This window comes from Barbus barbus (genome assembly GCF_936440315.1).
Source record: "Barbus barbus genome assembly, chromosome: 5".
NCBI lineage: Eukaryota > Metazoa > Chordata > Actinopteri > Cypriniformes > Cyprinidae > Barbus > Barbus barbus.
In genome coordinates this window covers 37642413-37667510 of record NC_136733.1, presented here as the reverse complement: position 1 = coordinate 37667510, position 25098 = coordinate 37642413, and the positions used below count along the sequence as shown (strand labels likewise).

Genomic DNA, 25098 nt, shown 5'->3' with positions numbered 1-25098 from the left:
ATATTCAATATTGTTACCGTAATTTATTCAATTTGTACACCTGTTTACACCTGGTCTCTTCATGCGTTTTCTCTGATCGGATATCCATCTGATTTGTTAAAACGTTTCCATTTACACTTGGCCACATAAATGTGTCTTCGCAAAACAGATATAAAACCGTTCTTCGATACCCACGCTATATGCAAATTTAACATCAATGAAAGCAATAGATATGCGCTGCATTGTATTCATTATCAGCTAATTTCAATGTCAGAGACCGCAACAGGAGAGAGCGCGGCATCAACACTGGAAAGATAGATTAGTCTCTCTACTTTTAATGCACTAATCATAATAATGCGAAATATCTTTTGAGCATCAAATCAGCATATTAGAATGATTTCTGAAAGATCATGGGACACTAAAGACGAAAGTAATGGCTGCTTAAAAACTGAGCTTTGCATCACATCACACAAATTAAAATAGAAAATAGAATTTTTAAATTGTAACGATTTTTTCACAATATTACGGTTTTACTGTATTTTTGATCAAATAAATGCAGCCTTCGTTCAAAAAAACATTGAACGTTTTTACCAAACTTTTGAATTCTGTCCATAACACAGGTGGGCTAATGTTTATCAGCCAATACAAATATTAGCCTACCTGTGTTATGGACAGAATAAAAACAAATTGGTTAGGTTAGTTATCAGTAACATCGTTTGTAACTGTGATTTCTCTTTGTCCAAGATTTCATCTGTCCCACTGCTCAGTTTCACCCTTTTGTGTGTTTTACGTTCTCTCTCCGCATCCCTCGCTCCTCATCTCGTTGTGACACTTTGAAATGACAGAGTGATGTATTTCTGCAATAACACATCCTCACAAGTGCCAGCTTGTGTTTTCGGTGAGCACAGCCGGGGCGACAGTTTTCTTTAGACACCTTCGCTGCCATCTCTGTTTGAGATGGATTAACACATCTTTTAGAGAGGCTCTTCATCCTTCATTTCACCAGGCTTGAGCTTTCTCCCTTGCCCCAAATGTGCTTAGTAATGACTCGGATTAACCTCTGAAATATTTACACATCTCAAAAACTCCGTTTTCCACACTTTGTCTTTGTGTCTCATATCAGAGTTGTGTTTCCTTTCACTCTCAGTCTCATTTCTTTTCATAGCCCTGTTTGTTTGGCGGATATGTTTTTTGTTTGGCGGATATGTTTTATGGTAGTTTTGGTTAAGTCAGGAAATCTAGGTGATGACGAATGCCATGTCATCTGTTGTAGATTATTGGTATTATTGAGCTTTCCATTTCCATTTCCCCTAGTCTTCTGTTGTCTCTCTTTCCCCTTCATGTGTGCTCTCGCTCTCTTTTTCGTTGGCGGGTGTGTGGCCTGGGCGCTGTAATTGAACACATTTGCCAATCTCTGCCTATGGGACTAAACCCTGCCTTCACTTTTCTCTATGCATGTATGTCTATTTGTATGCATGTGTGTGTTTTATTTGTGTTTCCACAGTTTTTCCTTCACGGTTTACCATTTAGTTACATTTATGGTCCATACGTTGATTTTCTGATGTGTTTCTTTTGAAAACGAAACGCACCAAAAATAAGTGAGATTTCTTTCCATCCCCTCTGACAGAGTTTCGGGCAGAGATGCTGCATATGAGTCACTTTGAATACACAATAAACCAAGCCTTCCCATCTTTGTGCATTTGTTGCCGTTTTGCTAGTTGACTCTTGTTGACATTTCTCAGCCTCAAAACTATTCCGGTAGTGAATTTGGTTGGATTCTCTGCCACTCATTTTCTCGTGTTTAGACTGCTTGTAGAATATTGATGCAGAACTTATGGTTTGAATATGTAATCTCAATAGAGTGGTTCTCTGGCTGTTCTTCTTTGTGTGTGTGTGTGTGTGTGTGTGTGTGTGTGTGTGTGTGCGTGTGTGTGCGCGTGTCGTCCTGTGAGGCCAATATCTATTGAGCGAATGTGGGGATGAAGCACTTCATGTCTTCTGCTGTTTTCATAACTCCTCTCACTCTCATTAATAAAAGCCTGTTTTCATTTCCAGGTTCATATGAAGAAGAACCAATCCAGTGAGTATTCCTCTCTTTTTTTTTTCATCCTCCTTCCATCCCTATGTCACTCTGAAGGTTTGGCTCTGGAGAGCGCCTGCCATTTTGACTTCTCTTTTTAGTTTTTCTTGGCCGTGACGTTTCTCGTCAAGCCTCCTTCATCTCGCTCTGGTGACCCCTCCAAAGCCAACTCATCCCATGAGAAAATAAACATCATCTCCATTTTTTTCCTCATCTGAGTAGCACAGCATTGCCTCCTTAAGCCATGAGCAAGATTAACTGCTTAATTGTGTGTTTATGTTTTTCTATCCATCATAATTTTAATTTTTTTTCCAGTAAATTGTGGCTTAAATGAACACAGATGCATGCCAGAATGTAGTGTTTACACTGTGGCATGTTCTCACATCAAGAGCGACGATTTCAACCTCCCAGGAAAATTTTACATACTTTAAATCCATAAGACAGCAATTGAGCTTACAGTATAAATGTTTTGTTTTTCTTGCACTGGAACAGTAAACATTACATCAAAGAGCGCATTTACCGCAAAATTCTTGCACGTGCTGAAAATAAGATATGGCAGATAATTTCATCCAATAAGTCCTTTAATCCAACAGATGTTATGTTTTATCTGAAATCACACCAAGATGCTATTTCAGGAATCACAAAAGATAGATAGTTGAAAAAGTATTCTGTTTATAGGTTTTAAAGGAACCATGTTTAATTTATTTTTACAAACTGATTTTATGGCTTATTGGTGTCGAGCCAAAATGTCATTTTCAGGTTATGGCATATAACTGATAAATGGCCAATATTAAAATGTGATACTATTTTGTTAAATAAATAAATCAAACACTAAAGAAATCTCTTTAGACATCATGACATATAGATGTTTATTTTGAGATTTATTAAAGAATACTTTTAACAGTGTTAAATTATTTCGATTTTTAAAGAATTTTAGTGAACATTGGATGACTGCAAAAGGTATTCTAAATGGTAAATCAATTGATACCATAATAAAAAAAAAAAAAAAAAAAAAAAAAATATATATACACAGTGGTGTGAAAAAGTGTTGGCCCCCTTCCTGATTTTTATTTATTTATTTTTTTTTCTTTTTGCATGTTTGTCACACTTTAATGTTTCAGATCATCAAACAAACTTAAATATTAATCAAAGATAATCTAAACCCACATGGCCCTGTGTGAAAAAGTGCTTGCCCCCTAAACCTAATAACTGGTTGGGACACCCTTAGCAGCAACAACTGCAATCAAGCGTTTGCGATAACTTGCAATGAGTCTGTTACAGCACTGTGGAGGAATTTTGGCCCACTCATCTTGGCAGAATTGTTGTAATTCAGCCACATTGGAGGGTTTTCGAGCATGAACCGCCTTTTTAAGGTCATGCCACAGCATCTCAATAGGATTCAGGTCAGGACTTTGACTAGGCCACTCCAAAGTCTTCATTTTGTTGTTCTTCAGCCATTCAGAGGTGGATTTGCTGGTGTGTTTTGGATCATTGTCCTGCTGCAGAACCCAAGTTCGCTTCAGCTTGAGGTCAGGAACAGATGGCCGGACATTGTCCTTCAAGATTTTTTGGTAGACAGCTGAATTCATGGTTCATTTATCACAGCAAGTCTTCCAGGTCCTGAAGCAGCAAAACAGCCCCAGACCATCACACTACCACCACCATATTTTACTGTTGCTATGATGTTCTTTTTCTGAAATGCTGTGTTACTTTTACGCCAGATGTAATGGGACACACACCTTCCAAAAAGTTCTACTTTTGTCTCGTCAGTCCACAGAGTATTTTCCCAAAAGTCTTGGGGATCATCAAGATGTTTTCTGGCAAAAGGAGACGAGCCTTTATGTTCTTTTTGCTCAGCAGCGGTTTTCGTCTTGGAGCTCTGCCACGCAGGCCATTTTTGCCCAGTCTCTTTCTTATGGTGGAGTCATGAACACTGACCTTAACTGAGGCAAGTGAGGCCTGCAGTTCTTTAGATGTTGTTGTGGGGTCTTTTGTGACCTCTTGGATGAGTGGTCGCTGCGCTCTTGGGGTAATTTTGGTCGGCCGGCCACTCCTGGGAAGTTTTAAAAAAAAAACCTTCATTTAAAAACGGCATGTTGCGTTTACTTGTTATCTTTGATTAATACTTAAATTTGTTTGATGATCTGAAACATTAAAATGTGACAAACATGCAAAAAAACAGTAAAAAAAAAAAAACTTTTTCACACCACTGTGTAAAATATATATATATAACTTATACGGCACCTGGGCAACTTAGAATAAGCTAAAGAATATTCAGTACTGAATGTTATTGTAAATGTGGATCTCACACATACTTGCTGTAGGAATGACACGACAACAAACATTTCCTGCTATAAAACCAAAGTCAGGTGAGTGCTGAGTGTATCGTAGCTGCATTTGTGTTGGTGGGAATGAGGGATTCCATTGAAGCTAATAAAAAAAATTCTACAAAATTCATTATTTGTCCCAAATTTACCATTCTTGGTAACTAATTTAATCTGTTGTCTTTTAACACTGTCATTTGTTGTGTATAATATACTGTATGTCTTTGGGATATGATCTCAAATATGTACCATTTAAAATGTGCTGAACATTTATAGCATGTAATTTTAAATGTATGTATTTGATGCTTGACCTGTGATAAATGGGGTTGCAAGAACATGTGTCTCATGTAGTACTCAATTTACTACCAGTTTTAAACCACCTGACATGGCACTTCATGGTCACAATATCTTTTCTCTTAACTATCTAGTATTTAATTTGTTAATGTCCTTTTTAATTCATGAAACACATGAGTTGCATTTTAAATGAAGGCCTAATGAGCAATGCCCAGTTGTAAGAACTCTTAATTAAAAAGTTAAGGAAACCTTTATATTTGCGAAGTGATTTCTTTGTTTAATTTAAGGGTTTTCTTGCAACTGCTTCTAGATCATGAAGCCTGAAGAGTTGCCCCATGACTCATTTGTGTGTTTTCTCATTGTTTTACAGGTGATGAACTGGCACGATCCAAGACACCGCAGACATCCTTTAATGAGTAAGATAAGTTTTGCTGTTGTCCCTGTCACTTTATTTGGGAAACATTGTAACCAATTATTCACTTTGTTGTACAACTGTCATGTTTTTTTCCTTCAAACAGTAGATTAGCCAATAATGACCTACTGTCTTTGGATCCATTTGGCCCGACCAGCACCAGCTCCAGCTCCTCTATACCCCACTCATCAGGTAACTAGACACCATTTATAATTCCAAATCCAAGGTGTTATATCTTACTTAAACTCTACAAAACAGCATGTCATGTTTATATGTATGTACTGTATACTGTACTTGTGTGTGTGTGTGTGTAATATATACACACACATACAGTTGTGTACAAAATAATATCAGTCCAACATCACTAACCAGATCAATTACTGTTTTTGGTAGAAATTATATTTCTACATGGCAGATATTTTACTAGTAGGTGTGGTAGAATAATAGAAAACCAACAGACCTGACATGCATGCTGTGGATTCTGTGTAATTTAATAATTAATTGAAAAGGACGTGTTCAAAATAATAGCACTGTGGAGTTTAATTAGGGAGGAAAATCATTTGGTGGAAAAACTGGTGTCAAACAAGTGGCCCTTATTTAAGGTACGAAGGCAGCAAATGTACTAGTATGAGTAAAATGGGTCGTTCCAGACATTGTTCAAAAGAATAGCGTACTTTAATTAAAAAGTTGAGAGGGGAAAACATATAAAGAAGTGCAGAAAATGATAGGCTGCTCAGATCAAATGCTTTAAAATGGCAACCACAACCCGAAAGATGTGGAAGAAAACGGAAAACTACCATTCAAATGGATCAAAGAATAGCCAAAATGGCAAAGACTCAGCCAATGATCAGCTCCAGAGTGATCAAAGAAAGTCTAAAATTACCTGAGTACTTTGTGACGCCTTTGTGAAGCCAAGCTATCGGCAAGAAGCCCCCGCAAAGTCCCAATGTTGAAAAAATGAAGAGGTTACAATTTGCCAAAGAACACAACGACTGGCCTAAAGAGAAATGGCGCAACATTTTGTGGACTGATGAAGCAAGATTATTCTTTTTGGGTCTAGGGGCCGCAGACAGTTTGTTAGATGACCCCCAAACACTGAATTCAAGCCACAGTACACTGTGAAGACAGTGAAGCATGTTGGCGCAAGCATCATGATATGTGCATGTTTCTCATACTACGTGTTGGGCCTATTTATCGCATTCCAGGGATCCATTTGAATACATTGAAATACTTAAAGAGGTTATGTTGCCTTATGCCAAAGAGGAAATACCCTTGAAATGGTCGTTTTAACAAGACAACAGCCCCAAACACACCAGTAAGCGAGCAGCATCTTGGTTCCAGACCAACAAGATTAACGTTATGGAGTGGCCAGCCCAATCTCCAGACCTTAATCCAATAGAAAACTTGTGGGGTGACATCAAAAATGCTGTTTCTGAGGCAAAACCAAGAAATGTAGAGGAATTGTGGTATGTAGTGCAATCGTCCTGGGCTGGAATACCTGTTCACAGGTGCCAGAATTTGGTTGAATCCATGCAACACAAATGTGAAGCAGTTCTCAGAAACAGTGGCTATACAACTAAATGTTAGTTCAGTCATTCACAAGAAAGCTAAATCTTCGAGCTTTTCTCTGTTTATACAGTAAATGTTTGACTTTGTAAAGAAAAATGCAGACACTTATTTTTTTTTAACAACCTAATATTCCTTTTCTTCACTTTCTGTAAAGAAATAACAAATTTGCTAAATGTTTCTTCGTTTTGATTTAGAATAGAATGTGCAATGTTCCCAATGCATTTGTGTGTATTGAAGTAAAAGTTATAAGGGTTTTGAGCTTTACTCGCTTTTTTTAACACACTGCTATTATTTTGAACACAACTGTATGTCACACACACACATATTTACAAGTATTATTTATATTTAAAACATGTCTCAGGGTCAGCTGCTCAATGAGTTCAGCTTGACAGCGATGAAGTCAGAACATTCTTCATTGACCACACACACACACACACACACACTGTACAGGCAGACACTCGTAAGTCATTCACCCCTCCATCCCCCAGCCTCTGGGAGGCTTGTCTTAGGTCTGACCTCCTTCATTATTGATGATGCTTACAGGCTGGTGAAAGTGTCTGGGCTTTTCCAGTCCACAACAGTCTCCTCTAGAGAGCTTGCTCAGGCTACTGTTGTCACGGAAACCCTGGTATCCCACAGCGACTTCATATCTCACTCAGTCTGTCCTCTGCTTTAGTATGAAATCTTTTATGAATGTCATGGGAAATTTTGTTGTTGTTTGTTTTTAAATTGCGGGTTCATTTTTTTATTTTTTACATTTTGGAATTACAGAATGGGCTTTTTAAAAATATATCTCAGTTGTTTACTGATAATTGAATTTCTTAACACAAATTACGCCATTTACACAAAAATATGCGCTTGTGTTACAAAAAAAAGCCCCCTGTGTTATGCCGTGTGCTCCCTCATGCTCTCCTTAGCTCTTGACCTTGACTGTTGAAATTAAATGTTATTTTTTTTTTTACATCTGGGAATTAGGAGCTTCTATATCTTGGAGAATGGCGCAGTTAATAGTTGTCTTAACCCAAAGTAAATTTTCACTGAATTTACAGTACGTTGTATTAATAGAAAATATTTTCGAGTTCGACTTTTTAATTATATAGGTAAATTCTAGTGTGAATGTTATATTCGATTGCAAACAAGTGAGTGCTTTTCTTGCTAAGCCACTCAATGCAGTCACTAAAAAAAGCCAAGCCGTCATTCAAGCTCTGACCTTAGCTGCGAGGGCCAATCATAATCCAGAGTTAATTGGCACCTTCAGAGGTCAGAGGGCGGAGTTTGGAGTTCCCATGTCACAGACATTGTCAAACATGATCTTGTTATGGGTCTGACCTGGCAAAGGAACAAAAAGAGCAGTGAAGAGGATATAGTGAGTAACATAGCGAAGTATTGCACTTGCTGTTAGCTATTGTGCTGTTTGGCTTTTGATTAGTGTTGTTTCTTTCATGTGTTTTAGTTGAGCCTTCTTTATATTGATTTCCTTTATTTTCTCATTCTTTTTTTGTATTTGTTCAACGCTTTTTTGTTTCTTAGACCTGGCTTCTCTCTTCTTAGCATCTTTCCCTACATCTCTCCCACTGCAGTTAAATGATGAGGTTTTTGAAGACCCAGGTAATGCTTTTGCCCATGCTTGCGGTTTGATTGTCAGAATAAAACTCCTTTCTATAACAGACTCTGACCCTAATGGCTCAAAATATGCAAAAATGTGAATGACGATTGGAATGTTTTGCTCGAACTCACCCCTAATATTTCTAAGAGATGTATCTGTGAATATAAATACTTTCAACAGAGCCACACTTCATTGTGCTTTTAGGAAAGTTCACGTAAATGTAATTACTCAATCTCATGAAAAAAAGTCATACAGGTCTGAAGCAACATAAGAGTGAGTACAGAATTTACACATTGACTCAGACCTTTTAACCATGTTATGTCATTTTAAATATTTTTAACTCATTTATGTAACAGTGTTTTATTTAGTTTGTGACTGACAGAGGTGCATGAAGTTTAGCTGATCGATTGCTTTTGATCACCGGGTTGTCTTGTTATATGTTTTTTAGGGATCTTTAAAAGTCCATATTTCAGTGGGATTCTACAGTATTTTGACCGTTATTTTTTATTCACACTTATAGTATTGTTTTATTTAAAAAATGTCATTTGTACTTATACTTTTTTTAAATAATTGTATACTTATGATTTATTTTGAATTGTATCTTTTTCTATATTTTGATCATTTTCGCTGATACTGCCTCATTTAAAATGTCTGTTTTTCCTAGTTTTGGTTTAAAATATGACACTTTTTTTTTTATGTTGTTATGTGAAATATAGAGCTGTATTCCATATTCAGATTAGATCTTCTGTGCTTTTTCCTATCTTTTCACTTTCTCCATGTAGTCTTTTCAACATGCCTGTCAGTATGTGGTGTATTTTTTTACAACCGTGCATTACTCTTTTCTCTCTGATGACCCCTGTAACAGAAGTGGATTTACAGTCGGAGCCCACCTCTCCTTCAGCAGTCAGTCTTGAGGTTACCGAGGCTCTTGCTTTTTCCCTTCCCTCCAAACTCCCTCCTCCTGCCCGTCTTGCCAAGCCGTGCACTCCACCCTTCCCTGTTCTCTCCTCTCCTCCCTCCACCTCTCCTTGGGGGCTCCCTGATGAGGCTGTTGCTCCCTTCCACCCTGGCCCAGCTCGAGCTATGAGTGTGCCTCCAGCCCTGCAGACTGCTCCTAAGGACTATGCTACCCACAAGCCCCCTCTCAGTGCTCCCGTCAGTGGTCCAGACGCACTTTCATCCTGGGCCCAGAGCCAATGGATTGCCTTTAATGATGCCTTTTTGCCATGTCGTGGACTGTCCCATCAACCAGCAAGGCCTCTGTCCGTGCCCGTTTCTCAACAGCCCAAGCTTTTCTCCAGAGAGCCTGCTGACCCATTTGGCAGCTTTGGGAGAGAGGAGAGTGCCCCCTGTCTAACGGGAGCACCAGTTCGACCCATGCAGGATGGTAATATTGAGGAATGAGAGTTCTAAGCATGTTCAAACACTGTCCTGTGGCTACATGACAGTGAGATATGTGTACTGTGCATTTAACAAACCTATTTTTTTTGTGTAACTTGTTTTAATTTATTTTAACTGATTTGATGGATTTGGTTTTTATTTATGTGTTTTTTTTCTCCCCCAGTTGGAATTTTATTTGACATTTTTTTGATTGGTGAAAATGTATATTTTATTTTTGCATTTTGTGCATTAATAATTGATTTAAATAATACAAATGTAACAAACCTGTAAGCCATCATAATCATAATTACTGTTTAGCTGGATGCAGTAAGAAAATGTTTGGCCCAAGTTTAATTTAATTTCTTTTTCTTTTTGTTCTCAGTAAAGTTACTCAATTTAATATGAAAATCTATTTATTTTTTTTGCACTTTCTGCATTGATTATTGATTTAAATAAAGCATTTTCTTTACCTGGATACAGTAAGAAAATGTGGTTTTACTTTTTTTTTTGGTTCACCTGCCAAAGTGTCTTGATGCAAATATGTCCGAAAATTCATATCCAGCTTTTTCTCATTTCAAAACCGTATGACTAAGATGGTTTAAAAGGTGCAGATGTTTCTTTTCCTTCTTTACTTGATTTAGTTTTTTATACTTTTTTTCTGTATTCACTTTATGTTTGTCCATAATTTATAATTTGTTTATATTGTGACGTTGGCCCTTGCATGTGCATTAGGTGTAATCTTTAGATTTGACTGTTAGCTTGTTTTTGCAAGACTGTATGATGTCAAACCTAGTATAGCAACATTTTGACATTTTGCATTTATGGTTTTAATCATGCTCCGAGTGTGCTACTTCCGTATTTTCCCCTTTTTTGTACGTCTTGTGGTTCTAACATTTGTGAACAACTTTATTTTATTTTTTTTGTTTTTGGCACAGTACCACCTCCAAACAGGCCAACCACTCCCCTGGGCACAGCAACCATTGTCCCGCCTCCAAGACCATTATCCCGGCCCAAACTGCCTGCAGGCAAACTGACGGGCATTAATGAGGCTGTGAGTAAAGAAGATATTCCCTGATTCTGCCTCACCCAGGCTATATTATATGGACTGAACCCAAACTAAATGAAGATTGAATGCAGTGAATTATTAATCAGTTAATTATTTTCTGCAGGGCCGACCATTCAGCCCTCCTAAGATGTCCAACTCCAGCCCTCCTCCCGCTTCTTCTCTGGCTCGTGCCGAGAGCTCCTCCTCTCTCAGCTCCAACACCTCCTTGAGCACCAGCAACACACCAACTGTCGGTGAGTCTTCGGTTTCACACACTCATATATGCACATTAAGATGAACACAAGCGGCCACACAAAATCTGCATTCACATCATCCGCATTCACAATAAAATAACAATAAAATTCATATGTATTGGGTTATTTGTTGAAGATTTTTATTTTTCCAAAAATGTTTTTTTTTGCTCGTGTCCACATCTGAGGAAAGCTAACATGCAAAAATAATGTTCTACACTTTTTATTTCATTATATGGTCAACACATCGCTTACCAGATCACTCCATCCTCACCCTTCACTGTTGGGCTGTACTCTCGGCCTGTTTTTCTTTCTCTTTGTGGCTTCCTTCCTTTCATTTTGAATTAAGAGGATGATCTGTTCTTGGGAAAACTGCCTACATTTGAGAAGAGATGTGAGACTCCTGCAGGTACAGTGGAAAGAACCCAGAAGAACATTTTGTTCTAACTTACTAACAAACTCATGAATGATCATCTGTCCTTGATCAACCAACTGCATTGCCCCATCTGCTAAACCACACCCTATTCCCATTCTGTAACACGCCATTTGATCTTCAGTGGATTTTACTTGCCTCAAACTAATGTGGATGATCTCTAATCAGAAAACTGACTATTGCACTGCTGTGTTGTATTGTGGCTGATGAGGATGCTTGGTAGAAATTGCTCAAAGATGTCTTTTCATTTTACCTGTTGATCTTTTAGTGTTTGTCACTGCGAAGGTTTGAATTGTCTGAACTCAATCACATTCCTCCTACTATTTTTGATTCATACTTGCATGTCTGTTTTTAAATGTTTTTTCTCTTCTTTTCTTAGGAACATCTCGTGGGCCCAGTCCAGTGACACTGGCTTCCCAGGATGCATTGCCCATTGCAGTAGCTTTCACAGAATCAGTTAATGCCTATTTCAAAGGCGCAGATCCCAGCAAGTGAGTTTCACATCATCTGTCCTGCTAAGAACGTACAGACTTTACACACACTTGACAGAGAGAGTTGTACTGTTGTGATCTCCATGCCTAGAAACGTCAAAGAGTAATACAATTAATACAGGTTTAGAAAATAATTGGATAATATTCTAAAATAATTTATTCGTGAATACTAATTGATCAGGTGATGTATGCTCAGCTCTGAGTGTGATCTCTGTAAAATGATTTTTGAAAATCCTCAAATGTAATTTTAGGTGCATTGTGAAGATCACAGGAGACATGACCCTGTCCTTCCCCAGTGGCATCATCAAGATTTTCACGTCTACTCCGTCTCCTGCTTTACTCAGCTTCAAGCTCTCAAACACTAGCAGATTAGACCAAATCATGCCCAACCAGCAATTACTGCACAGGTGAGTTTGTGTTTCTGCTTGTGTTACACTACCATTGGGTCAGTATTTTAGGTTTTTTTTGGAAAGGTTGCATTAAATTGATCAAAAGTGACAGTAAAGACATTTTAATGTTCAGAAGATTTATATTTCGAATAAATGTTGTTCTTTTGGACTGAATCCTTATAAAGCATGTATCTCAGTTTATAAAATTGCAGCATCTCGGAAATGTTTCTTTTTTGAAACTGAGATTTATACATCATCCGAAAGGTTTCCATTGATGTATGGTTTGTTAGAATCGGACAATATTTGGATACAACTATTTGAAAATCTGGAATCTGAGGGTGCAGAAAAATCTAAATATTGAGAAAATCGCCTTTAAAGTTGTCCAAATGAAGTTTTTATCAATGCATATTACTATTCAAAAATTAAGTTTTGATATGTCTACGGTAGGAAATTTACAAAATATCTTCATGGAACATGATCTTTACTTAATATCCTAATGATTTTTGGCATAAAAGACAAATATAATAATTTTGACCCATTCAATGTATTGTTGGCCATTGCTGCAAATATACCCATGCTACTTAAGACTGGTTTTCTGGTCCAGGGTCACATATTAGCATCAAGTGCTCAAGATAAACTCCCGCTGCTCTCACTTGTCCACATCCTTCTTGTTGTTGTGCGAGTTCGTGCCAGCAGCTCCCAGGCATGACTAATCAAATCAGGAGGGATTTGTGATTTAATAGTTGAGCTGCTGCAGTAAGGTTAGTTGTTCCATGCTGCTACAATGACACGCAGCAATGAATTATTGAGCTCTTAATAGTGTTTTCTCTATGTATGTATGTGTGTGTGTGTGTGTGTGTGTGTGTGTGTGTGTGTGTGTGTGTGACTCCAGTGACTCCTCCCAGAGCGACACAAACACTAAAGACTTTTGGCTGAACATGCCTGCACTGACAGCGTACCTCAGGAAGAGCTCTGAGCAGAACCCTGCTGCATCCTATTACAACGTGGACATCTTAAAGTACCAGGTTTGTAGTTTTTCATTGGTATCTTTGGGATAGTTTGTCCATGAATTCTTCAAAAAACATACAAGTAAAGCATGTTAGTACTAGCTGTTCTAGTATACTTGCATGTTTACTGTTGATATTTAGTGCCTGATTATTGATGGGTAAGCAAAGATCCTTTGGCCTTCCTTTCTCAGGTATGTTCAAATGGGATTCAGTCAACTCCTCTGAACCTTGTGGTGTATTGGAAGTGCACTCCTAGTACTACAGACCTGCGAGTGGACTACCGATACAACCCAGAGTCCATGCAGCCCCCCGCAGCTCTCACCAATGTACAGGTGTTAGCGTCCGTCAATGGCGGCGTCACAAACATGCAGTCACTTCCCAATGCCATCTGGTGAGTTGGAGGGAGTAGGCACAAAAATATACAAACACTTTATATAGCTTGTGATAAAAACACTGTGTATGGACCTAATCACTGTAATATTTAAGTTATATACAAAATATACACTACCGTTAAAAAGTTTGGGGTTGGTTTTATATATATATAATATATATAATTTTTTTTTTTATTTTTTTTTTAAGAAGTCTCTTATGTTCAGAGACGCTACATTTATTTTTATTAAAAATTCAGTAAAAACTCTAATATTGTACTATATTTTCAAATTTTTAAAAAACGCTTTTTATTTAATATATTTTAAGATGTAATTTACTACTGAGATCGCAAAGCTGAATTTTCAGCATCATTACTCCAGTCTTCAGTGTCACGTGATGAAAAGAGTTGTGCTGCATAATATTTTTGTGGCAAACAAAATACTTTTTTTTTCAGCATTCTTTGTTGATCAGAAAATTAAAAAGAATACCATTTATTTGAAAAAATGTAAACGTCTTTACTGTCACTTTTGACCAATTTAATGCACCCTTGCTAAATAAAAGCATTAATCTTACTAACACCAAACTGATAAACAGTGGTGTACATTATCATAGAGTCACTTTAACCACATGATTGTTACTGTTTTAATTAGGAACGCAGAACAGAGTAAATCATTATGGAAACTGAGTGATATCTCTGACAAGTCTGAAAATGAAGGTAAGAACAAATATATATATATATATATATATAATTAGTGTAACAAATATAATATATCATTTGTGTGTGTGTGTGTTTTTTTGTGTTTATACAGGTGCTGGTCATAAAATTAGATTATCATGAAAAAGTTTATTTATTTCAGTAATACCATTCAAAAAGTGAAACTTGTATATTAGATTCATTAATTACACACAGACTGATATATTTCAAATGTTTATTTCCTTTAATTTTGATGATTATAACTGACAACTAATGAAAGTCCCAAATTCAGTATCTCAGAAAATTTGAATATCAATTAAGACCAATGCAAAAAAAAATATTTTTAGAAATGTTGGCCAACTGAAAAGTATGAACATGAAAAGTATGAGCATGTACAGCACTCAATATTTAGTTGGGGCTCCTTTGGCCTGGATTACTGCAGCAATGCGGCGTGGCATGGAGTCGATCAGTCTGTGGCACTGCTCAGGTGTTATGAGAGCCCATGTTGCTCTGATAGTGGCCTTCAGCTCTTCTGAATTGTTGGGTCTGGCGTATTGCATCTTTCTCTTCACAATACCCCATAGGTTTTCTATGGGGTTAAGGTCAGGCGAGTTTGCTGGCCAATCAAGAACAGGGATACCATGGTCCTTAAACCAGGTACTGGTAGCTTTGGCAGTGTGTGCAGGTGCCAAGTCCTGTTGGAAAATGAAATCTGCATCTCCATAAAGTTGGTCAGCAGCAGGAAGCATGAAGTGCTCTAAAACTTCCTGGTAGACGGCTGCGTTGACCTTGGACCTCAGAAAACACAATGGACCAACACCAGCAGATGACATGGCACCCCAAACCATCAATGACTGTGGAAACTTTACACTGGACCTCAAGCAACATGGATTATGTGCCTCTCCTCTCTTCCTCCAGACTCTGGGACCTTGATTTCCAAAGGAATTGCAAAATTTACTTTCATCAGAGAACATAACTTTGGACCACTCAGCAGCAGTCCAGTCAAGACGCTTCTGACGCTGTCTCTTGTTCAAGAGTGGCTTGACACAAGGAATGGGACAGCTGAAACCCATGTCTTGCATACGTCTGTGTGTGGTGGTTCTTGAAGCACTGACTCCAGCTGCAGTCCACTCTTTGTGAATCTCCCCCACATTTTTGAATGGGTTTTGTTTCACAATCCTCTCCAGGCTGCGGTTATCCCTATTGCTTGTACACTTTTTTCTACCACATCTTGTCCTTCCCTTCGCCTCTCTATTAATGCGCTTGGACACAGAGCTCTGTGAACAGCCAGCCTCTTTAGCGATGACCTTTTGTGTCTTGCCCTCCTTGTGCAAGGTGTCAATGGTCGTCTTTTGGACAACTGTCAAGTCAGCAGTCTTCCCATGATTGTGTAGCCTACAGAACTAGACTGAGAGACCATTTAAAGGCTTTTGCAGGTGTTTTGAGTTAATTAGCTGATTAGAGTGTGGCACCAGGGGTCTTCAATATTGAACATTTTCACAATATTCTAATTTTCTGGAACACTGAATTTGGGACTTTCATTAGTTGTCAGTTATAATCATCAAAATTAAAGGAAATATTTGAAATATATCAATCTGTGTGTAATGAATGAATCTAATATACAAGTTTCACGTTTTGAATGGTATTACTGAAATAAATCAACTTTTTCATGATATTCTAATTTTATGACCAGCACCTGTATATTCCGGTGGGGACTTAAACCTGAATACACACAGACTCATGGGGACTTGTGTCACGGTGGGGACCTAAATTGAGGACCCCACGGGTAAACAAGCTTATAAATCACACAGAATGAAGTTTTTTGAAAATCTAAAAATGCAAAAAGTCTCCTGTGAGGGCTAAGTTTAGGTGTAGGGTTGGTGTAGGGCAATAGAATATACGGTCTGTACAGCAGAAAACCATTACGCCTAGGGAAGTCCCCACAAGGATAGCGAAACAAGTGTGTGTGTCTACATGAACCTATTTAAGTACAAAATAGCTTTTAACTGCCCCAGAAGTACAGAATGAGGTGTTTAAAAAAAACTGGGGCGGAATTTTGAAAATTACTACAATAACCTTTTATTTCATATGATCATGGAATATTAAATTTTTCATAATATGACCCTTTTAATAGCAAACTCTAAGCTTGTGAGTAAGTGCACAATAGTATTGTTTCTTATTTCCCATAAGAATTTTATAGACGATTAGAAATATCAATGCAAAAAGGTCAAAAATTGTTTTCAGAAAGCTGTTATTCTGTATTTTCTACATTATGTTGTAGATATTAAAAGATCATGTGGCACAGAGTATTTCAATATTATTGACTATGTTTGTGTGTGTGTCAGGCTCTGGTTCTTTGAGAGCAAAGTTTGAGCTGTCTGATGGTCCATCCATCCCTGCCACCCTGGCTGTTCAGTTCTTCAGTGAAGGCAGCACTCTGTCTGGTGTAGATATGGAACTGGTCGGCTCCGGGTACCGTCTCTCCCTCAATAAGAAGAGATTTGCCACTGGTAAGAATGACTTTAGACTTCACCAAAGCCACATTTACAGAAGTTATTATAACAGTTTAGGTTTCAACACATTCTCAACATATGCACAAGTATGTAGTTTTGTCATTGACAAAGACTTATGTTTGTGTACATTCACAGGCCGCTATATGGCTGACTGCTGAGATCTGAGCAGAGCCCGGTCCGCTCTCAAAAGCAGGGAATCTGGAGGTTAATTTCTGTTCATTCATTAATTCTGTCACTGATTCACAATGATATTTATGGAGGATCGTTAGGGGGGGATGGAAAAAGAGAGCTGTCTGGGTGAAGGCCTCTCGTGCTTCTGTTTCCTTTCCACGTTCTGAACGATCCAGTTCCAGTGAAGCACCTTCTGGAGATTTTGATACTATATTAACGTAGCACTGAATATCAAACACTGTGTACAAAGACAAATAAAAAAAAAAGAAAAGAAAAAATGAGGAATGTCAGGATATTGCCGAATGAAATCATTAATCTTTGATACTTTTCGATCAATTCAGACTTTTATAAAGTCAGAACGGTAGTGTTTGTTATTTTGACATGTATAGTTAACAATTTGTAATATGAATTATATGTGTATAAACATACAACATATCTAGGCAACTGCACTAACAATCTTTCTGGATTTGTTGAGCATTCATTTCTCCATTTGTATTCACCCAAATGTAATTCACAATTACAATGAGGAGAACAAAATGTGGAAAAAAACAAGGAAAAAAGGAGAGACAGTAGAAAAGCCTCAGCAATATATCACTTAATTCTCACAAGAAAGCCTTACTTCTTGTCCGTGCTCTTTTCCATAACTGAGCATTGAAAATTCGTCTGATGAATTTAGATTTTTTTTTTTTTTTTCGTTTGATTTTTTTCTTTCAGTTGTATTTTTCATTATAGATGTGCAATGAAAGTTTAAGCATTCAAAATTGCATTTATGGATTGTTTTTAAAGTTTAGTGCCATTTTAACATTGTCAAGACAGCCTACTGGTTAGTCGTGTCTTGCTTAACAGCTAAAGGAAACTTATCCACTGACCTCAGTGCCTCTTGTTTGTTACTTAAAATAATTATACAGGACAATTAGCATGTTTAAGTCTAAAAGACCCATGTTTCCCCCTTTTTTATATTATGACTTTTCCTCTTTCTAAATTTTTGAAGTGCCAGTTCAGTTCTTTATGCTTCCTGAAGGGAAAACACTGCCTAAACTTTAGCCTTTGTCCTTCATACCCCTTTAGAGTGTTTTACCTAAACAGTTCACTGTAAAGGAATGTGCTGTTCCCGTTTTAGACGTCGTCCAGGTGTTTTCTGTAATGCCTTATAGATGTTTGCAGAAATGATACCAAAATGGAAAATTTTCACTGTGAGAAAATTCTAATTACAAACACCGACCTGACCATTTGGAGAGATCCTTGTTGATAAACAGACCAAAATATTGTGAATATTAGCATATCAAGATGAATTACAAGCATGCACACTTTCTAGTGTAGTTGAATAACAACAGACTACCAATTTTTAGATAAATGTAAGGGACACTGTGTGTTTATGTTTTCACCAAATGTGCCGTCACGTCTGTTTTTGAATGTTTAATGTTAATAATAACCTGAACGCATTCGTTTCTTAAAATTATGGCTCAAATGATCTTTTTTGCTTTGAGCAAGTTTGCCAAATACAAATAAAAAAGCACAATGATGCAATGAGCCGGTGGAAGTTTAAATGTGTGCAGGGTCCAACTGCCACAGAGATTTCTTCATTTTGAGATTTTCTTCTTCTTTTTTTTTTGCTGGAACCCAGTGGTGATACAGTGCTTTAAGGGGGTCTGTCCCCATACAAGGGCTATTTGCCTTGACCACGTCTCCAAGGGCTACCCCAATCCCAGCGATAGCCAACACCATTTATACCTTAAAATGAAAAACACTAAATGAAGGATGAATCTGAAAACAATGACGTTCTTTAGAATTGTTTTCACCAGGAACTTTTTTTGTCTCTTCGATAGCAGTAACAGTTTTGTGAAGTAACAACATAAAGATTTTATATTCAGAATCATCACTGTCTTTATGTACCATTTTTAATATTTGGGATTTTAATTCACTTGTATTTAGTATAAAATGTGGTGTTGGTGTCAAAACAGAGGCAGAAATCAACTGGTGAACATCCTGGTCAATGTAGCATCCGAGAACAATACGATATTGGCTTCTTTAAGTGAATATGAACTAATTGTGTCGTTAGCGAGCTGGCTCTTGCTGCCTCTACAGCCACGTCAATATTCAAAGTCATTTTGGAGCATTTAAATTTTTTTTTTTTTTAACCACCTAATGTAAATTTTTACAAATATTTCTGCCATGTATCTCTGCTTTATGATGCTCTGTGTCAGTAATAAATGTGTAATATATAAATCTATTGAAATATAAGAAATACTACAGAATGCTAACTTGTCTGTCTTCTTTGTTTGCATAGATCTATTATTAAGAAAATAGAAATTAAGCTACGTTTCCTTCAAAAAACAGCTCAATTTCCCATCAGCAATACCTCCTCTTTTATCACGATTACGGTTAAAATGAGCAGCTTTTTGAGTCATTTGAGAGAGAACTTGATGTTTGGATTTTTTTTCTATATGCATTAATTTCACCAGCTAATATTGACATTTAACTCCAAATTGGAATTGTACTGCATTCTTTTACTAACATGCATACATTGCATATATTTACACGCTGACCTCTGGAAGACTTTATGTATATATGATTGTTTACTACTAAATAAACCTTCAATCCTATCATTCAGAGCAGGTAACTATTCTGCTACAGACACAGATCAGGTTCTGATTCATAAATGTAACACTGTACCTCATAATTTTGGACTGTGCTTCAGCTATTCAGTATTGTTTCCATGTATTTAAGCATTTTTCATGCACTTGATGGTTGATTTCTACTTTGGAAAAGTATGGATAGATTTAACGATAAAGAAATTCAACATTCAGATGTTTACACAGTCATGCTTCTGAACACATCTGCTGCACTTCCACTGCTCCTTGCAAAGTGAAATAAAACGTACCCACATGTGCTAGCCATCCGGCTTATGCACCTAATGTGTGTCTTTTATGTGTTTACATATGTGTCAGGGTTGTAGACCCCTTCATGAACCCTTTCCAAAAAAAAAAAAGGCCTCAGACCTGCTTAATCCTGATTACACTGTTATTTTCAGTCCTCTAATGTATTCAGTGTTTGTATCAAACTCTTTGTTCAAGACAGATTTTCAGTGACTGTTTCTACAGGCAACATCGTTACGCCACTAGTTGGCAAAAGTGATTTATGAGTGAGTCATGGAAATATTCAGTTAACTGAATAGCACTCGTTTATTCAGAAATACTGTGATTAAGGTGTTTACATGCCTGTATATTTCGATTCAAATTGGCGTACGCCACATGTTAATGTGATTGAGCTAAAGCGCATTATTTCGTTTACATGAGGTTAAGTTTAATCGTAATATTGTCAAAATCTCATTATAATCGCATTAAGAGGGTGCATGTAAACACACATTATGTCAACACCTTGTTTGTCTGTTAACATACTTTTCTGTTAGAAGATGAACATATTTAAATGCATTTAAAAAATGTATTAGTTTTCTCCTATAATGCCTGAAGAGTTCGGAGAACACCTGATAAGCGATCAGAGACCATTTTCTTCATACAGAATCTCTCCAGATCCTTCAGATTCACAGCTCCATGTTAGTACTTCTTCTCTTCAGTTCACCTCACTCATTTTCTGTAGGGTTCAGGTCAGAGGACAGGAACAGCCATGGTAAAAGATTCATTTTGTGCTCAGTAACCCATTTTTGTGTTTATTTTGGATTGTTGTCCTGGTGGAAGATCCAAACACAGCCCATAATAAGATTTCTTACAGAGGTTTTTTATCTGTTGATATTTGATAGAATCCATGATGCCATGCATCTGAACAAGATGTTCCGGCAGAAAAACTGGCCCACAACATTAAAGATCCAGCAGTATATTTAACCGTGGACATGGCGTACTTTTTTTTATCCCTGTTTGTGCTAAACATATCTGGGGGGGTTTGCTGCCAAAAAGCTCTTTTTTTCAGCTTCATCTGACCATAGAGGCCAGTGCCATTTCAGTGTCTGACAACTGAATTTGCTGGAGTTTGTTTTTGGATGAGTGAGGAGAATTTTCCTTGAAACCCTCCCAAACAACATGTGGTGATGTAGGGGATGTTTGATATATATATTTAGGTTTCTGACCCCAAGACTCAACTAATTCTCCAGCTGTGATCCTTAGAGAGTCTTTGGCCACTCAAACTCTCCTCCTCAGCGTGCATTAGTATGATATAGACACGTCCTCTTCCAGGCAGATTTTGAACATCTTTAGTTGATTGGAACCTCTTAATTATACCCTGATGGTGGCAATGGGGATTTTCTTTAAATGGGGATGCTTTAACTCTTTTCTTACAGCCACTTTCTATTTTGTGATGCTCAACAATCTTGTTCTGCACATCGCAACTATATTCTTAGGTTTTACTCCTTGTGATGGATGATTAAGGGAATTTGGCCTTTGTGTTCTTCATATTTATAATCCTGTGGAACGGGAAGTCATGGCTGGATAATTTCATGCTCCTAGTCACCCTGGTGTGCTAAAAAATGTAAGATATTTTACTCATAAGAATTTCTAGGGGTGCCAATAATTGTGGCCAACATTCATTGGAGAAAAATGAATTTTCTCCCCACTTTCAATTGTTTTACTTCAATGATAGGTTAGAATTTTGTGATTTTTTTCTTGAGTGAAAGATCGAAAAGATAAACAATGCAGATTTATTTTCACAGCCGCCTTTGCTCATATTTATCAAGGGTGCCAATATTAGTGGAGGGCACTGTATATATAAACTTTATTAGATACTACAGCAGGAAAGTAATTACTTTGAGGTAGGCTTTTCTTTCAGATCCAGTGGGTTAATAGGACTTATTTTTTCAGTGTTACAATTGCCCCCACCAAGGGGACAGTTGTAATACTTTGACATATTGCATTTAATTTAATATTATAGTCTTGTCCTGATTAGTGAAAAATATATCAGTTGTATTAATTAGTGCACCTGTATTTGTTTCTTGTAGGCCCCTATCAGAAGATGACTGGTGTATTTCAAGTAGTCTGTGAGTTATGTCTACTTCAAATAGTCTGTAAGGAAAATTTAAAAAATGTTACAGTTGCCCCCAGTCTAGATTGACACCCATCGATTCACTATCAATGCCTAAAAGTGATCCAAAGTGAAGATATTGTGCTCTAGTCTACATAGAAGGTTAAAGATTAGAGGGTCTCTCGTCTCGTAGCTAACTGATTTCAAATGTTCTTTGGATGTTGTCACAGACGGTGTTTTCGCATAGACTCTGTGGGGTAATAGAGTTGAGTTATTAAAGAAGGAGAGAGCAGGAGCAGCATCACTTACGTTTATGCTCCATTACAGAACGACATGGCCTTTTGATCCAGCGCCCCCCTCTTCAGTATGAGCAAAACCATCTGAGCAAACACACCTTCATAACTTAAAAATGTGTTTGCTTTTCTCCTCCATCTCACACTATTCCCTTCATTTACTCCTCTTTAATCCTTTGGCTTCTCTTTCTCTCTCTTATCTTTCCACATTTCCACACGCACCCATCTACTGACTGTATTCTGTTTATTTTCTCCTCTCCTCCATTCTGAAAACATCTATCTTCCTGTATCATCTCTGTCCCTCTTCCTCCTCTCCTAACCACACCTAATATCATTCTTGATCCCCGTCCACATCTGCCGGCTCCTCCCTCTCTTCAGCCTTTGGTTGGTCTCCCAAAACAACAGTGCACGAGGAGCTCGCTTCATACCATCTGAAATCCTTCAGCTTCTCCCGACGCTCATATTACACCCTCTAGAATCCGTATGTTGAAAGATGTTTTAATAGAAACCTTGTTTTAGTACAATGTCATCTGTCCAGTGACATCTCTGCATCTCATAATGCTTTCACTACTAATTCTAGGCCCTATTGACTCATTAAGGTGATTACTGGAAGCTGTAAATCCTTTTACCAGTGCTGCGAAGGCAAAATGAGTCCTTGTGGAGATGAATCTGGACATGGTTTGTATATGTGTGTTTGCTTGGGGCATAGTATTGTCCCCAAAAGTGAGGTAATGCTGCAGTCACAGTACATTTTCTCTGCTACGTTTGGTCCTCTGTTGCTCAAATGTTTTTCTGTTCTGCTGTGAACCTGTTGGTCAGCATTCAACAAACTGCTAGTGTGACTCTGACAAAGCCCTCTGTTTGATCCATAAAGTAAGAACGGTGAGTTTTATATTCTAAAAATCAAAATGGAAGTGAGTTAGGGTTAGTCTGTGGTTTTTATAATTGACTGTGTTCAAATTATAGAGGTTTATTATTTGTTCCATGTAAATAGCTAAGTAAACGTGTTTGTACCTGTTTAACCATATTTTGGGGACACATTTGTAACCAAAAGTCGGTTAACAAAATCTCCATTTCCTCTTTGGAAAAATGGTATGCTAATAAAGCAAACAAAGTTTTTAATACTGAAAAAATGCATAGCGTTTTCTGGTTAGTCGAATGACCAGATTTAGATAAATAAACTAAAAATAAACTGAATAAACTTTTGTTTGCAATGCTTGATATTGCACACAAAAATGGAAAAAATCTCAATCTTGTAAAATTTATAATTGGCTGGTTTCCTTTCAAGATTATAAATTCATTTGGAACCAAAATCCAGATTAATACGGAGTGCTTTTGAGGATGAAATAATAACTGGATTTGACAAGTTCAACAAATTTGACAAGGTGAGTTGCATCGAATCTTTAAAATACATAAACAGTTTATTTGAGATGGATGTTCCATTCTGTAAATTTTCCAAGCTAGTGTGGGATGGATAGAGAGATCATTTGATGCAAGGTCCATTTTTTAATGTCTTCATAAATAAAGTGTACAAACAAGAGACTTGTGAGGATGTTTGAAGTAGTGCTCACAATTTGAAAGGCTAATAAAATGGCCGGAATCATGTCACAAAGCAGAGTGCTTTGATATGAAATTTCACTGATTCTGTTTACAGGCTGGCAGTATCAAAAGTCCATCTTCTGCCTGGATTTTTACTTTGATTGTTGTGATTTGTTCTCCTCAGTTACTCAGCACCAGCATTTGTTTCTCTCCTTGTGTCTCTCTCCCTCATTCCCGGTTTATGCCTCTCTGCTCTCTGGTTTGAAAGCAGATTGGTGAACGGGTATGTAAAACTGTTCCACCATACTGAGCCAAAGAGAAACTGTAGATGAGAGCTCAGAGCAGTTGAAGGATGGAACAATAGGAAGACCGGAGAAAGGCAGGTTGAAGGGAATGAAAGATGCGAGAGAGAGCAGCCTTCCGTGCCTGGCGAGCAGAGCCATGTCATGGGCAATTTGTCACAAGGTCGGGGGCCATGATGGAGGATGGCGACATCTTAACTCCCATGGAGCATCCCCACAGTGTCTATACTATCTGCCAGCCAAAGATGAGGTAATATTGCCTGCACCAGATCACACCAAAAATGTCTAGGCTTTCAATCAATAATAATCAATCAATAATTTTATTCCGGTCCTCACAAACTAATTTTCACAAAATAAATAAATAAAATACATTGTTACTGAAAAAGGAGTAGGTAGAAGCCTTGCTTATTATGCCTACCCTTTAGACATAATTAACTAAATGGGCGACACTTTTCACTAAGTTAAATAACACAAAATAAACAATATAACAAAAACATTTCCCAAAATGTACAAACATAATTAAAAACAAACATAAAAATGCAAACTATTTTAAACAATACAACCACAATTTATTTATACTAAGCCTCTCATTAAAAAAACACAACTTGACCCCAAAGATTTAGTTAATTACAGACCGATCTCAAATCTCCCTTTTCTGTCAAAGATACTAGAAAAGGTAGTATCCTCGCAATTATATTCCTTCTTAGAGAAAAATTGTATTTGTAAGGAATTCCAGTCAGGATTTAGACCTAATCATAGTACTGAGACTGCCCTCATTAGAGTTACAAATGACCTGCTTCTATCATCTGATCCTGGTTGTATCTCTTTATTAGTTCTACTGGATCTTAGCGCTGCGTTCGACACTATCGACCACAACATTCTTTTAAATAGACTAGAACACTTTGTTGGCATTAGTGGAAGTGCATTAGCATGCTTCAAATCGTACTTATCTGAACGCCATCAGTTCGTAGCAGTGAATGAAGAGGTAT

General features: G+C 37.4%; 1 protein-coding gene across 5 annotated transcripts in view; it reads left to right on the top strand.

Moving 5' to 3' along the window:
* The window catches only part of LOC306869960 (F-BAR domain only protein 2-like), a 51780-nt gene extending 34329 nt beyond the window's left edge, over positions 1-17451 (top strand). The window contains exons 15-30 of one of the 5 annotated variants that reach the window (XM_079416940.1): positions 2035-2059; positions 4384-4428; positions 5048-5093; positions 5196-5281; positions 8189-8266; positions 9130-9651; positions 10580-10695; positions 10814-10943; positions 11290-11349; positions 11753-11864; positions 12116-12271; positions 13146-13278; positions 13452-13651; positions 14280-14344; positions 16669-16833; positions 16972-17451. In XM_079416940.1, coding sequence (XP_079273066.1) covers positions 2035-2059; positions 4384-4428; positions 5048-5093; positions 5196-5281; positions 8189-8266; positions 9130-9651; positions 10580-10695; positions 10814-10943; positions 11290-11349; positions 11753-11864; positions 12116-12271; positions 13146-13278; positions 13452-13651; positions 14280-14344; positions 16669-16833; positions 16972-16994 — 1962 coding nt within the window. In that variant the 3' untranslated portion in view covers positions 16995-17451. The remainder of the gene's footprint in view (positions 1-2034; positions 2060-4383; positions 4429-5047; positions 5094-5195; positions 5282-8188; positions 8267-9129; positions 9652-10579; positions 10696-10813; positions 10944-11289; positions 11350-11752; positions 11865-12115; positions 12272-13145; positions 13279-13451; positions 13652-14279; positions 14345-16668; positions 16834-16971) is intronic. The other 4 variants (XM_079416936.1, XM_079416937.1, XM_079416938.1 and 1 more) reach the window with 4 other exon arrangements.
* Positions 17452-25098: the final 7647 nt, after the last annotated feature.